This window comes from Onychomys torridus, chromosome 4, assembly GCF_903995425.1.
Source record: "Onychomys torridus chromosome 4, mOncTor1.1, whole genome shotgun sequence".
NCBI classification, from domain to species: Eukaryota; Metazoa; Chordata; class Mammalia; order Rodentia; family Cricetidae; genus Onychomys; species Onychomys torridus.
Window position 1 is genome coordinate 115,667,552 of NC_050446.1, and position 13,369 is coordinate 115,680,920.

Genomic DNA, 13,369 nt, shown 5'->3' on the forward strand with positions numbered 1-13,369 from the left:
TTTCAAATAATCCAAATAGAGGGAAAGAGAAATGTCTTGCCTCCTGCCTGCTCTACCCTGGCCACCCCCTCTGGGGACCCGCCTCCGCGCTGGCTGCAATGGGGCAGCTCTTGGAAAGACATGTCGCCTTGCCTGTCCCTGCTTCTCCACGAGCCTTGGGAGCGCTTTGAGATCTGCGGCTGTGCCTCTGATGCTTCTGCCGTGAGTGCCTTGGAAAGGGACCTTGTAGATCTGTGATGGTTGACGATGCCTTTTGAAAAGATCCTGTGCTGTGTTTACCTCCTCCGTTCTCCGTTCGGCCTCGAGTCCTCACCAGTAGCCCGGCTGGGAAGACTGCTCTGGTGTGTGTGTGTGTTCCACGTGGTGACCGTCAGTGTTAACTTTTGTGCAACAAGTATTTCTCCAGTGCCTGTTAGGTACCGGGGATTCAACAGCACGTTCCACAGAGAGGATAACCTTTCGTTATTATTTCTATTTTGGGCAAAAGATGACAAAAACAAAAACAAAAACAAACCCAAAGACAGTTGCTTATAATAAATAGGTTGAAGCAAAGTGGAGAACATGGATGGAGAGATGGGAAGAGGGAGCTGAGGCGCTGGGCGTCTCCCCTTTAAGAATCCAGGCCTGGGAAGATCACACTGAGGCATGAGGAGGATCCGAAGGGGAGGACATCTGGGCAGAGGAAGCCGCAGGTTTGGCGCTGCAGCCATGCGTGCTAGGCTGAAGGTAGCCCACCCCGCGTCTCGTCTGACTGCTCCAGCTCCCTCTGCTCTGCGCAGCTCACTGATGCTCTCTGTACCGATGAAAACAAGTGTCAGCTGAACACGTCATTTCATGTAGAACATCTCTGGGATTAGATTCTGAGGAAGCTTCCTGTGTGTGAGAGGGAAGTGTCGCCCCGGTGGGTGTCGGGGAGGAACTCAAGACAGGAAAAGGCCCGTGATACCACTCTTGGGTGGGGAAAGGAGGAAAAGAAGAAATACTCTAAATAAATTGGACTTCAAAACAAATGATGATGGCGTTGAAGGGGTCTTGTGCCTCTGTCACAGCAGAAGCCGGCTGATGGCTCCCCTGGGGTTACTCCAGAGAGACTTGTACAGCCTGTGCTGATGGTCCCCCATCATTTTGTGGGTCCTTGACCCTCCAGCAGCTGTCTTCTGCCTTGAGCATCCCTTCTCCATTGTCTGAGTCGCCAGATAGAACATGGTTGAGATAGGCTGCCTTTCTCTACAAGTGATGGCTGTGAGGAGCGGTGTCTGAGACGCCAGAGCTAGTGACCATCCTGTGTGGGAAGCAGCCAGTGAGGTAGGGCCAGCCAGGTTGTTTGGAGCCAAGCTTGCTATCTCACCCTTATGATGATGGCTCCTCTCTGTCCCCTCGGCCACACACTCGATGGCTGCTAGAGGCTTAGGTATCATGTGTGGATAGTCAACGATTTCCCTAAGAGAAGAGCATGTCTCCTAACTTCTCTTTTATCAAGCCGGAGAATTTTTCCCAGTGTCCTCCAGCTAATTTGCCCTTGGGCTCAGCATTGCTCATCAATTCCCCCATTGAAAAAGCCTGACTGGGATTCCTGTGCTGTGCTAATCAGTCCCTGCCAGAAAGGAGGAGAGGTTGGAGGGAGGGAATGACAGATGGGCAGGCGACTCCCTGTACATCCACTGTAGATATGTGGCACTCAGAAAGAAACAGGATTCAAGCAAGCAGGTGTTCTTGCTGTGTGTTCAGATTCGGGGCCCTCAGGCCCCCCCCCCCCCCCCCCCAGTGAATTAGAAAGACAGCCGAGAAGATAAAATGGGGTCGATCTGTGTGCCCTGCACCATTGACAGTTTCTGAGTGACTCTGTGTGGCCCTGTTCTTGACAACCAACCACACTGGGAGCTCACTGGAAGGCGGCAAGCCCCAGAGATGGGACAGATGGAAGCTGGTTCCAGATTAACTGGGCCAGTGTCTCAGCTCTTCCTCCGCAGATGGGCCAGAAGAGTCCCTGACATTTTAGGGTTTGCTGTTTTTGTTGTTCCAGCTCCGTGATCCTCAGAGTCCCCGAGGCCCGGTAGGAGGCTTCTGCTGCAGTCTGGTTACAGTTGTTTTTCTGGGTCCTTTATGAAATGACCATTCTGAGCTGGGTGTGGTGGCACACACTTGTAAGCCCACTTGGGAGGCTGAGGCAGGGAGATTAGGAGTTTGAGGCCAGCTTGGGCTACATAGTGAGATTCTTTCTCCAAAGAGAAAAGAGGAAGGGAGGAAGGAGAAAGGAAGGAAAAGAAGAAGAAAAAAAAGGTAAGGAATAGAAAAGAGGAAGAGAGAAAAAAAGGGAGAAGCCTGGATATGGTGGCGCACACCTTTAATCCCAGCTCTTGGGAGGCAGAGGTAGGTGGTTCTCTGAGTTTGAGGCCAGCCTGGGCTACATACTGAGTTCCAGGCCAGCCTGGTCTACATACTGAGTTCCAGGCCAGCCTGGTCTACATACTGAGTTCCAGGCCAGCCTGGTCTACACAGTGAGTTCCAGGCCAGCCTGGTCTACACAGTGAGATGGTCTTAACACAAGGAAAGAGAGGTTGCCCCTTGCAGGACGCCCACAGTGGCTTCACGTCCTTGAGCGTGGAGAATGAGGTGTGTTTCTCATTGGCTGGCCCCCTTCCCTAATTCTTCTACAGTGAGCGCCATCCCCCTGTACCGGTAGCGTCCTTGAGAACGTCTATGCTAGTCTGCTCAGCCATAGCTCAGGGCTCCCAGAAGATGTGGATGGTAGCTGTTGAGTTCTCGCCCTCCATCTACTCTCTGTGGCCCTTTCTTTTCAAATTCAGTTCTTAAGACACAAAGGTTGCAATCTGCCACCTTCCCAGGTCCCGGATCAGTTCATCATGTCTTCACGAGCCCAAGTCACTTCCTGATACAGTGTATGTGGATTGACGTCTTAAGTCTTTGCCCACTGGTCCAGTAGGTGCTGGCCTGGTAGCTTGGACTGATAGCGGTTCCAGCGCCAAGAGCTAGTCCCGTTTAGATGGGACGTGCACTTCCCTGTGAGTGCACTGGCAGCGATGGAAGGAGGACGATACACGGTAGTAATGTGTTTCCCCTAACAGACCTGTGTGTGTGATTTTTGACTTGTAGAAGATTACAGTAGCAGAGTGCATCGAGACACAGAGCAAAGCCATGACGATGCTGACCATTGAACAGCTGTCCTACCTGCTCAAGTTTGCCATTCAGAAAATGAAGCAACCAGGGGTAAGCGGACGGACTGTTCCCGCTGCTTTGAGCGAACAGTGACGGGGGATCCATTCTGTTCCTTTGATGTGCTTTGTGTTCCTTTGGTGGCCTTGCTTTTCAGGATCACAGACATCCTTTTGGGACCTTCCTGTATGTCCAGTCATAAGATAGGATAGCCTGTCCTGGAAGAGTTTAGTCAGAGGCCAGCTGCTGGTAGGAGGGTGTGGGGGATGATCCTAAAGAGCCGTGAGGTCAAGGTCACATGGTCGAACCCCACTGTCCAAGGAGGGACTCTGTGCTCTCCCCCAGACCTTTCTGAAATTCTGTGAGAGCACAGTTCAGCTCAGTTTAGTGAGACTGAGCCAGGGGGTGAGCTCTCCAGGGTGGGCAAGGCTGTCCTTCCTAAGGGGTTGGAGTTTGAAGCCTTCTGTTTGAACAGTAGAGAGGTGGACTGCCACATTTGGCTGTCTAGGTGTGTGCCTTACAGCAGCACTCTCCTGAGAGCCTCCCCGCCCCCCCCCCCCCCCCCCCCCCAGCCTCCGCCCCCGAGAGCACTGCTGTGGTCAATGTGTTTACCATGATGGTTTCAGGAAAATGTCAGAAGAATACCTTGTTATTTTTTCTGTGGTTGTGGGGATTGAACCCAGGGCCTTGTGAATGCTAGGTGAGTGCTCTGTTATTGAGCTGTATCCATCCCCATCACCAAAATATATATGTTGTTTTAAAATGTAATATTTAAACCCAGTCTTGGTAGCACAAGCCTATAATCCCAACACTCAGGAGGCAGAAGTTCAAGGCCACCTTGATTTCCTAAACAGGTTTCAGTCTAGCCATGGCCACATAGCAAGACTCCAGCACAGAAATCCTCCTTCTATTGCCTCAAGATATTAAAATTAATCCCATACTGCGTTTTCCCTACAGATGAATTCAAGAAACATACTGGGCAGGTTGCCCCTTCTGTTTGTATAAAAGCACCCTGTGCTCTAGTGAAATTCCTTTGGGTTCATTTGCTAAGTTCACAGAAATGTAGACTCGAGGCTGGAGAGATGGCTCAGAGGTTAAGAGCACCGACTACTCTTCCAGAGGTCCTGAGTTCAATTCCCAGCACCCACATGGTGGCTCATAACCAACTGTAACAAGATCTGGTGTCCTCTTCTGTATAAATAATAAATAAATAAATCTAAAAAAAAAAAAAAAAAGAAATGTAGACTCAGGGTTAGAACTCACCCATTAAACCTCCTTCAAAACAAAAACATGGCCATTAAGGTGGCCCAGTAGGTAAAGATACTTGCCCATCTGCTGACTAGGTTCACTCTCCAGGCTCCGTGTGGTGGTAGAGCACCAGTTCCCCAAAGCTGTCCTCTGATTTCCACATGCACACCCTCACCACGCCTATGCTCACACACATACACTAAATCAGAGTGATAATACAGAAAATAAGAGTGAAAGGAAGCAGGCTTTTCCCCTTGAGATGCATTCTAAAATCTGTTGTTTTCTGGGGGAATACATCCAGATCCTTCCAGTTGGCTGTTGTTAAAATGGGAAACTCTATCTCTTGAATCCCAATCATTGGGAGTAAAGTGTATAGCCAGAATTTGGTACAAAGAAAAAAGATCTTTATATTTTTACTGTGGAGTGTTTTTTTTTTAGGTCAAATGTGACAAATTGCTTCTGATTCTTTTCATTTACAAACTGTGTCTGCTAAAGACCGTCTATAGAAAAGGATCATCAGGGTTGGGGATTTAGCTCAGTGGTAGAACACTTGCCTAGCAAGCACAAGATCCTGGGTTCGATTCTCAGCTCTGAAAGAAAGAAAGAAAGAAAGAAAGAAAGAAAGAAAGAAAGAAAGAAAGAAAGAAAAGGAAAGGATAGGATTATATTATCTAGACTGAATAACTTGGTAGAGCTGTTGTCTCTTTTGGAGGGGAGGGGAGGAGTGCTGGGGGTTGAACCCAGAGCCTTTCCCATGCTAGATAAGTGCTCTCTACTCCTGGGCTGCAGCCCCAACCCGTTTTTTTTTTTTTTTTTTTTTTTTTTTTTGTTGTTGTTGTTTGTTTGTTTTTGGTTTTGTTTTTTCCAGACTGGGTTTCTCTGTGTAACAGCCATGGCTATCCTGGAACTGGGGAACTGGCTCTGTAGACCAGGCTGGCCTCAGAGATCCACCTGCCTCTACCTCCCAAGTGCTGGGATTAAAGGCATGTGCCACCACCATCTTGCACATGATATATTTTAAAGAGATTTATTTATTTTTATGTGTATGAGTGTTTTGCCTGTATGTGCACCATGTGCGCCTGGGGTCCGAGCTCAGAAGTGAGCATCGAAGTCTTTGAAACTGGAGTTACAGATGCTTGTGAGCCACTGTGTGGATGCTGGGACTTGAACCCAGGTCCTTTGAGAGAGCAGCCTGTGCCCTTAACCACTGAGCCATCTCTCTAGTGCCTGTACATGATATTTGCTGTAAAGTTATTCAGTGCCTGTTGTGTGTGTGTGTGTGTGTGTGTGTGTGTGTGTGTGTGTGTGTGGGTGTGGGTGGGTGTGGGTGTGGGTGTTGTGTGTGGTTAGACAAGATCTCTGCCACATTCCTTGCACCGAGTCGTCTTTCTAAGGCTTTTCAGTAGGTCACACTTGCATTCTAGATGACATCAGTCCAGTGTCCAGGTGAAGAGCTACTCAGTTGCCTTGCTTGAATATAAGTTAGTGTTCAACCAAATCATCTAGTGTTTTTATTTCTTTAAAGGTTTGTGTGTGTGTATGTGCACGAATGTGTGAGCCCTACTTGTGTGCAGATGCCCAAGGAGGCCAAACGAGGATAGGATTCCCTGGAGTTTCTCTGTGGGTGCTGGGATCCGAACTTGAGTCCTCTGGTGGAGGACCAGGCTCCCTTAACCACAGAGCCATCTTTCTAGCTCCTCTTTTTAGCATTTCTAACTTGAGAAGTAAATACCTGCCATGTACATCGTGATCAAGATCAAGAACTTGCTCAGCCTGGCTGTGTGAGGGAGGACTAGAATCTGACTTTGGAGGTTCCCCCAGGTCACACCCTAGCTCACACTTAGGAACTTTTTTTTGTGAGTCAGCAACATTTTACCTTCAAGTCAGCTTGTGCTGGGTGTGGATTACACAGCAAGTGTCCTTTAGAGGCCTAATTGTCAGCTCTAATGGAAGAGAGCAGAGGCTGTATACTGAAATCAAAACAAATAAGAAAACCAGATGCATTCCTGAGTGGAATTAGAAGATGGGTCACCTTTTACCTTGACCTTTTTAAGGTCATCTTGTGTGGGTATCACTAGAGCTGTGAGAATGTGTTTGGGTTCCAGAACCCTTTGCTTTCCATGCGTGGCCTTCAGATGAGTGATGGGTTTTCGCCTGTGCGCATGTCTTTCTCTTACAGACAGATGCATTCCAGAAGCCCGTTCCATTGGAGCAGCATCCTGACTATGCAGAATATATATTCCACCCCATGGACCTTTGTACATTGGAAAAGGTTGGCCTCCATCACAGGGCCTGGCCGAGGTAGCAGAGGAGTCCATGATGGCCGAGGCTCTTCCCTTTCCCTGTGCAAGCTCCAGTTACACCGGGACGTTGTCCCGCTCTGTTTTATCAGATAGAACTCTGTCTTCCATGCCCTTCCTCTGTGACCTCCTCCTGGGGGATCTCAGGGGACTGTTAAAATCCACGGCAGTGCTTTTGAGGGATAGTCCCAGCTTCTGAGAATTAGGGACTTGATTGATTGATTCTCGCTTCCTCTTTCGGAGGCGCTAATGAGCGCAGCAGGAAGGAGGTGGGAAAATGATGTGTTTGGAAATGCGCAGATTAGCAGGAAAGGGGCTGCTTAGAACTGGATCCCCTTTGCCCATCAGGCTGTTTCTTTAATGCCTGGAGAGCGTGCGCTAAAATTCCATGGTGAAAATCACACTTGAAACACTCTTGAGCACTGGATCCTCATGCAGAGTTCCCGACTCAGCAGCTAAATATGGGTTTGAAACATGTCTTCGTAGGGCTGGATCTGGCCTGGCCTTGCCTGTGCAAGGCCTTGTCTTTGATCCCCAATTCCGTAAGCAAACAAAGGCATCCATAAAGTAGAACATGATGTCATAATGTCTGCATTAATAATCCCCCCTCAAAGCAGTAGATCACATCTACTTTGGAAAATTGCACAGACCCTATGGTATGCCAGAAAGGGGAAGCATTAAAAAAGCAACATGGTTGGGATTCTAGCTTCAAGCGGGGGTTAGGTGTTTTCATATTGGCGTACCTCAGTTTCTTCATTGTCAGAAGCATCTCAGTGGCTCTTTGTGAGAGGCATGTGAAACCATAGTGACTGTCTTAGTGGTGATGCTCAGCTATATGAACTGTGCCCTTCATTGGATGCTGCTGCTGGATAAATGACATCATTTTCAAGATGAGAATGTTCAAGTCCCCGGGATGACTCTGAGTGCATTTTAGAGGGCTGTAGATCTTGAACCCAATAGCATTCTGGGAAGTGAGTTGTAGAGCACTGATTTGTTTGGCAGATGGCTTCTGTGACAGGCGCAGGGGACCCAGTGTTAGGGCTGCTGCCTGTGTCAGCTTCAATAGTCATAGTGCCCTCTGCTGCTTCTCCCAGAATGCGAAAAAGAAGATGTACGGCTGCACAGAAGCCTTCCTGGCCGATGCCAAGTGGATCCTGCACAACTGCATTATTTATAATGGGGGTGAGTAGCTTGGAGGTTCCTAAGGAGGAGAGTGCGGTACAAGTGTGGCCCTGCCTTTTGTTAAAATTGACCAGGTTTCATGGACTGGAGAGATGGCTCTGCTGCTCTTCCAGACAGTATGAATTTGTTTCCCAGCACCTATGTCCAGCCATTCAAAACTGCCCCCAACTCCAGCTCCAAGGGATCTGACTTTCGTCTGTCCTCTGTGGCTGTCTGCATTTACATGTACACCCCTACCCCTCATACACATATTGAAAAGAGTCTTGAAAACCAGGCTTAGGTGACTGGCCAGTAAAGCGAGGATCTGAGTTTCCATTTCCAGTGCCCCTGTAAAAGCCAGGTGCCACACAGCACGTGTTTCTTACCGCTGCACTGGGGAGACAGAGGCCGGGGACTCTCCAGAGCTCTCGGATCAGTGAGCTACGGGTTCAGTGAGGGGCTCTGTCTCAAAACACCTGCAGAGCAAACCAGAATGCACTTGATATTGAGCTCTGATTATCAGATCATACAAAGGTGCTTGGGCTTGGGCTTGGGCTTGGGTGGAGGAGCATGGCCAGTGGTGTGGGGTGATGGAGGACAGGGGATGCTTACAAGTCTGCAGAGGCTGCCATGACAGGTTTCTTCCTGGGCACTGCTCTTCATTTGGTTCATAGCTGTGTGTGTGGGGGTTTGGATGAGTGAATATTCTTGTAGGTGCATGTGTGTGGGTGGGCATGCACATGTGGGTGGGCGTGTGCAAGGCCTGAAGTCAATCCCAGGTGCCATCTACCTTTATCTTCAGGTCTGATGCTAGCCAATTAGGCTAGAATGACTGGCAGTGGAGTTCTTATGTTTTGGAGGCAAGCACATAGTGGCTGAGCCATCTCCTCAGACCAACGAATTTACAGTTTCTGAAAATACTGTTAGGACCAAAGAGAACACAGTTCTTTGGCCGCCTTGACCTCTGCTCTAGTGCAAAGGGGAAGGGCTTGGCGTTAGTTCTGGGCCAGATGCTCACATCATTTGCTAGGAGTTTTGATAGAGGCAAGGACTCCTGATTTTGACTTAGTCATTAAGTAAATGAGAATCGTCACATCTGTTTTCCTACACAGCTTCCAGTGGAGTCTTAGTGAGGCACCAGACACTCCATGTCTATTTTGCATTGTGTTCTGGGATTATAGAGTTAAATAAGGCTCCTTTCTGTTAATTATAGCCTTTAGAATGTCAGAGTACTTTGAAATATTAACCTCATCTATAGGGAATTCCACACCAACTGCTCAGTTGCAAGATAATGATAAAGCTTGGTCCTTGATGGAGAAGTCAATAATTTGAATCAGTGTTGGAAGCCTGAAACTTGGGATTTTTAAGCCTTTAAATGGTGAATCTTGGGGGGAAACAAGTTAAAAAAAATTTGCTAATGCAAGTGTAATCCCGAGGCAGGCAGCTTGCTGGTTGCCTTTGAGATAATCCAGTTCTCTTACTCTCTCAGGAAATCACAAGCTGACGCAAATAGCAAAAGTCGTCATCAAAATCTGTGAGCATGAGGTACGTGTTGTCTTTTTGGTGTAGCTGTCTCCTAGAGGCACAGGCAGCCCAGTGGGTGGCTACAAGGACTTTTGTGTTGTGTACAGCATCTTGTCTCTTCAATCACATGGAAGCAGGAAGAGGGGCCCAGTGGTATAGGAGCCCGTTAGCTCAGCGGTGATCTAAGGGGCATGGGAGTAATGTTCAGCCTGAAGTCTTGGCAAATCCAGGGAATCCTAAGTTTTCTCAGTTTGTTAGTTTTGACCTTTGCCTTCATAGTTGGGCTTGAGTCGGTCCATGAGTCATTCATTCCTTTTACAGAGGTTTGTGGTTTTGACTTAAGGGGGACAAGCTCATAAAATATCTGCCTCTCCCTCCTTTTTCTTTTTGAAAATAGGGTCTTATAGTATAGTCCAGGCTAGCCTTGAACTTGCTATGTAGATCAGACTGGCCTCTGCCTCCCTAGTGTCAGGAGTAAAGGTATAGACCACTATGCCACCATCCTGTCACATTGCCTAGCCATGATAGTGTCCCCTTCCCCTTCCCCAAGTTGATTGTGTGGTTCTCAGGCATGAAATTGACAGATAATAGTGTGTCCTAACATCAAGAGATTGGATAGTTCCGCTAGTTGTTGGGTATTTCCTGACTGTTTCCCAGCATCCCAGAATAGCTGTAGCAATGTGAATAAACAACCTGAGGTGGATCTATGTGGTAGTGTGTGTGTTCTTTCCAATGTAGGAAGTTCTGATCTTTTAAAAAGATTTATTTATTTTATTTTATTTAATTAATTACTCTGTTTATTTTTGGGTTTTTGAGACACGTGTAGCTTTGGTGCCTGTCCTGGATTTCCCTCTGTAGACCAGGCTGGCCTTGAACTCACCGAGATCCGCCTGTCTGCCTTCTGAGTGCTGGGATTAAAGGCGTGCGCCACCAACGCCCCAGTATTTATTTTATTTTTTAAAAAATAACTTACTATTTTTATTTCATGTTTTGGTGTGCCTGCAGGTATAGCTGTATGAGGGTGTCAGATCTTGGAGTTATAGACAGTTGTGAGCTGCCATGTGGGTGTTGGGAATTGAACCTGAGTCTTCTGGAAGACCAGTCAGTGCTCCAGCCCCTTATTTATTTATTTTTATTTATGTATATATGGTGGCCTATGTATTTATGTACATCATGGGTGTACAGATGCTTGAGCAGGGCCAGAGGGCAGTTCCCCTAGAACTGGAGTTACATGAGGTGGGTGCTGGGAACTGAACCCAGGCCTTGCTCAACAGCCAGTTAGCCAAATTGGTGAGTGCCAGGTTTAAATTTTTATTTATTTATGTATATAGAAGAGGGTGCCAGATCTCATTACAGATGGTTGTGAGCCACCATGTGGGTGCTGGGAATTGAACTCAAGACCTCTGGAAGAGCAGTTGGTGCTCTTAACCTCTGAGCCATCTCTCCAGTCCAAGTGCCAGGCTTAGGGAAAAACCCTGCCAACAGGTGGAGAATGATTTCAGAAGACACCAATGTTACCCTCTGGCCTTTTTTTGTACGCACGCACGCACGCACGCACACATGCACGCACACATGCACGCACGGCAGAATGTTAGCCAGCAGTTGGTTTCATCTTCAAGGAGTTGCCACAGTGGAACTTTGCTGAGATTTTTTTTAACTTTTGGATATTGTTATCAAACCAGGGGTCTGGAGAAATGGCTGAGTGGTTTCAGAATTCCTTGGTTCAATCTCCAATACCTAAATGGTGTCTCACATCATTCTATAACTCCAGTTCCAGGAGATTGACACCTTCTAAGGGTACCAGGCCAAGTGTGCATACATACATTCAGGCAAGACTCACTCTCTTCCTTCCTCTCTCCCTCCTCCCCTCCCTCTCTCTTTCTGTAAACACACACACACACACACACATACACACACACACACACACACACACACACACACACGAACAAAGAAAATAAAATTATTACGCAAACTGCTGTGTGTGCTGCTGTGAACCTTTCCTCCCCCCCGCACTGGGGAGGCCAAGGCAGAAGGATTCCTTGATCAGCTTGAGGCCAGCCTGGACTACCTGGCAAGATTCTATTGCTATCTCCTTGCCCCCTAATATAAGAGAAGAAGATCTGACCTTGAAATCAAAGGACAAGCACTTAAGTATCAAGGATTTACTGAGGGCTGCCAGATGTGAGGCTCCATGCTCTAATGTATCCTTGCTTTGCAGATGAATGAAATTGAAGTGTGTCCAGAGTGCTATCTTGCTGCTTGCCAAAAACGCGACAACTGGTTCTGTGAGCCCTGTGTAAGTTGGATTCTAGCCCTTTATTTCACTTCTGCAACTCTGGTGCCTTTGGTGACCGTACCAAGAGGGCCCTCTCCAGGGATTCATGAGATGAGGTGGTGAAGTTTTATGTAAGTTGTTCTGAAAAAGTCAGGGCAGAACGGAACGAACTGGACTTGGGCAAACAAACCTCTTGGGCCAAACTGTTTTGTTCCAGAGTTAAGCATCCTGGTAACTAGGTTGACTCAAAAGGGGGATGTGACGAGTGGGAAGCAGGTCACAGGACAGCAGAATCCTGTCTGCAGTTTGCTGTGTCATTTTTAAATCTGGTTGGGCCTCTTTTAAGACCTTTGGATGTACATCCCTGGAGGGCCGTCTCAGGCTCTCCAGAGAGGTGCAAAGTCATCCTCGTGGGCTTTTGTTGCTCCTACAGTGTTGGGCATTGACTGAATCCAGTATGTTTTAGCAGTGGTTCTCAGCCTTCCTAATGCTACAACTCTTTAATACAGTCCTCATGTTGTGGTGACCCCTAACCATAAAATTATTTTCCTAGCCACTCCATAACTGCAGTTTTGCTACTGTTATGAATTATAATGTAAATATCTATGTTTTCTGATGGTCTTAGGCGATCCCTGTGAAAGGGTCATTGAATTCCTCAGTGAGGTCATGAACCCCAGGTTGAGAAGCACTGTTTTGCAGAGATGTGCAGCGCAGGGTGGAGTGGGTGTGTGTGAGAGAAGCAGGGTGGAGGGTTGGAGAGGGCAAGACTGGACAAGTGACAGTTAAGACAGCTCAGGCTTCTTGCCTCAGAGATAAACACTGGTGCAATCACAGTCTGGGGAGTCCCCACAGAGGAGCGCCTCCTGCAGCCTCTCTCCTGCTCCAGTTTGTCCAAACAGCACAGCCTGGGTGCTGTTTCTGTGGTGCCTAAAGAGGTGAATCTTTTTTTTTTTTTTTGAGACAGGGTTTCTGTGTGTAGGTTTGGTGCCTGTTCTGGATCTGCCTGGCTCTGCCTCCCAGGTGCTGGGGTGAAAGGTGTGTGCCTCCGCTGCCTGGCGAGGTGAATCACTGTGGCAGTGAGCAGAGCCAGGACCGAGACTGATTCCTTTCACCGGTTCAACATTTTTTTTTTTGTTTTTGAGACAGGGTGTATTTGTGTAGCCTTTGCGTGTGGCTGTCCTGGAACTCACTCTGTAGCCCAGGCTGGCCTCAAACTCACAGAGATCTGCCTGGCTCTACCTCCTGACTGCTAGGATTAAAGGCATGCGCGACTATGCCAGGACCATTTTCAACTTTGAACTTCCTCCCCAGCTCTGTCCAGACTGCACACTTGCCGGGTCATCTTTTCACGATAACTGTGTCCTGTCTGTCTAATTACTATGATAAACACCATGGCCAAAAGCAACCTGGGAAGGAAAGGGCTTATTTCATCTGACAGCATCAGCCAGAGAAGTCAGGGCAGGACCAGAAGCAGAAGCCATAGAGGCTGCTGCTTACTGGCTTGTTCCTCATGGCCTGCTCAGCCGCCTTTCTCATACATCCCAGGACTGCTGCCCCAAGGGTGGCACCACCCCCTAGTGGCCTGGACCTCCCTCCCCCAAGTTGGCTGTTAATCAAGAAAATGCCCACAGACCTGTCTATAGGCTAGTCAGATGGAGGCCTTTCCTGACTTGTCATCCCCTCTTCC

The 13,369-nt window shown here is 48.1% G+C and overlaps 1 protein-coding gene across 19 annotated transcripts in view; it reads left to right on the plus strand.

Annotated features, from left to right (window-relative positions):
- The window catches only part of Zmynd8 (zinc finger MYND-type containing 8), an 89,151-nt gene that overhangs the window by 27,058 nt on the left and 48,724 nt on the right, over positions 1 to 13,369 (plus strand). For 18 of the 19 annotated variants that reach the window (XM_036182978.1, XM_036182985.1, XM_036182986.1 and 15 more), the window contains exons 5-9: positions 3,115 to 3,228; positions 6,602 to 6,694; positions 7,817 to 7,904; positions 9,373 to 9,428; positions 11,626 to 11,703. In XM_036182978.1, the coding sequence (XP_036038871.1) occupies positions 3,115 to 3,228; positions 6,602 to 6,694; positions 7,817 to 7,904; positions 9,373 to 9,428; positions 11,626 to 11,703 (429 nt within the window). Of the gene's footprint in view, positions 1 to 19; positions 1,306 to 3,114; positions 3,229 to 6,601; positions 6,695 to 7,816; positions 7,905 to 9,372; positions 9,429 to 11,625; positions 11,704 to 13,369 lie in introns of all 19 variants that reach the window. The other variant, XM_036182993.1, reaches the window with a different exon arrangement.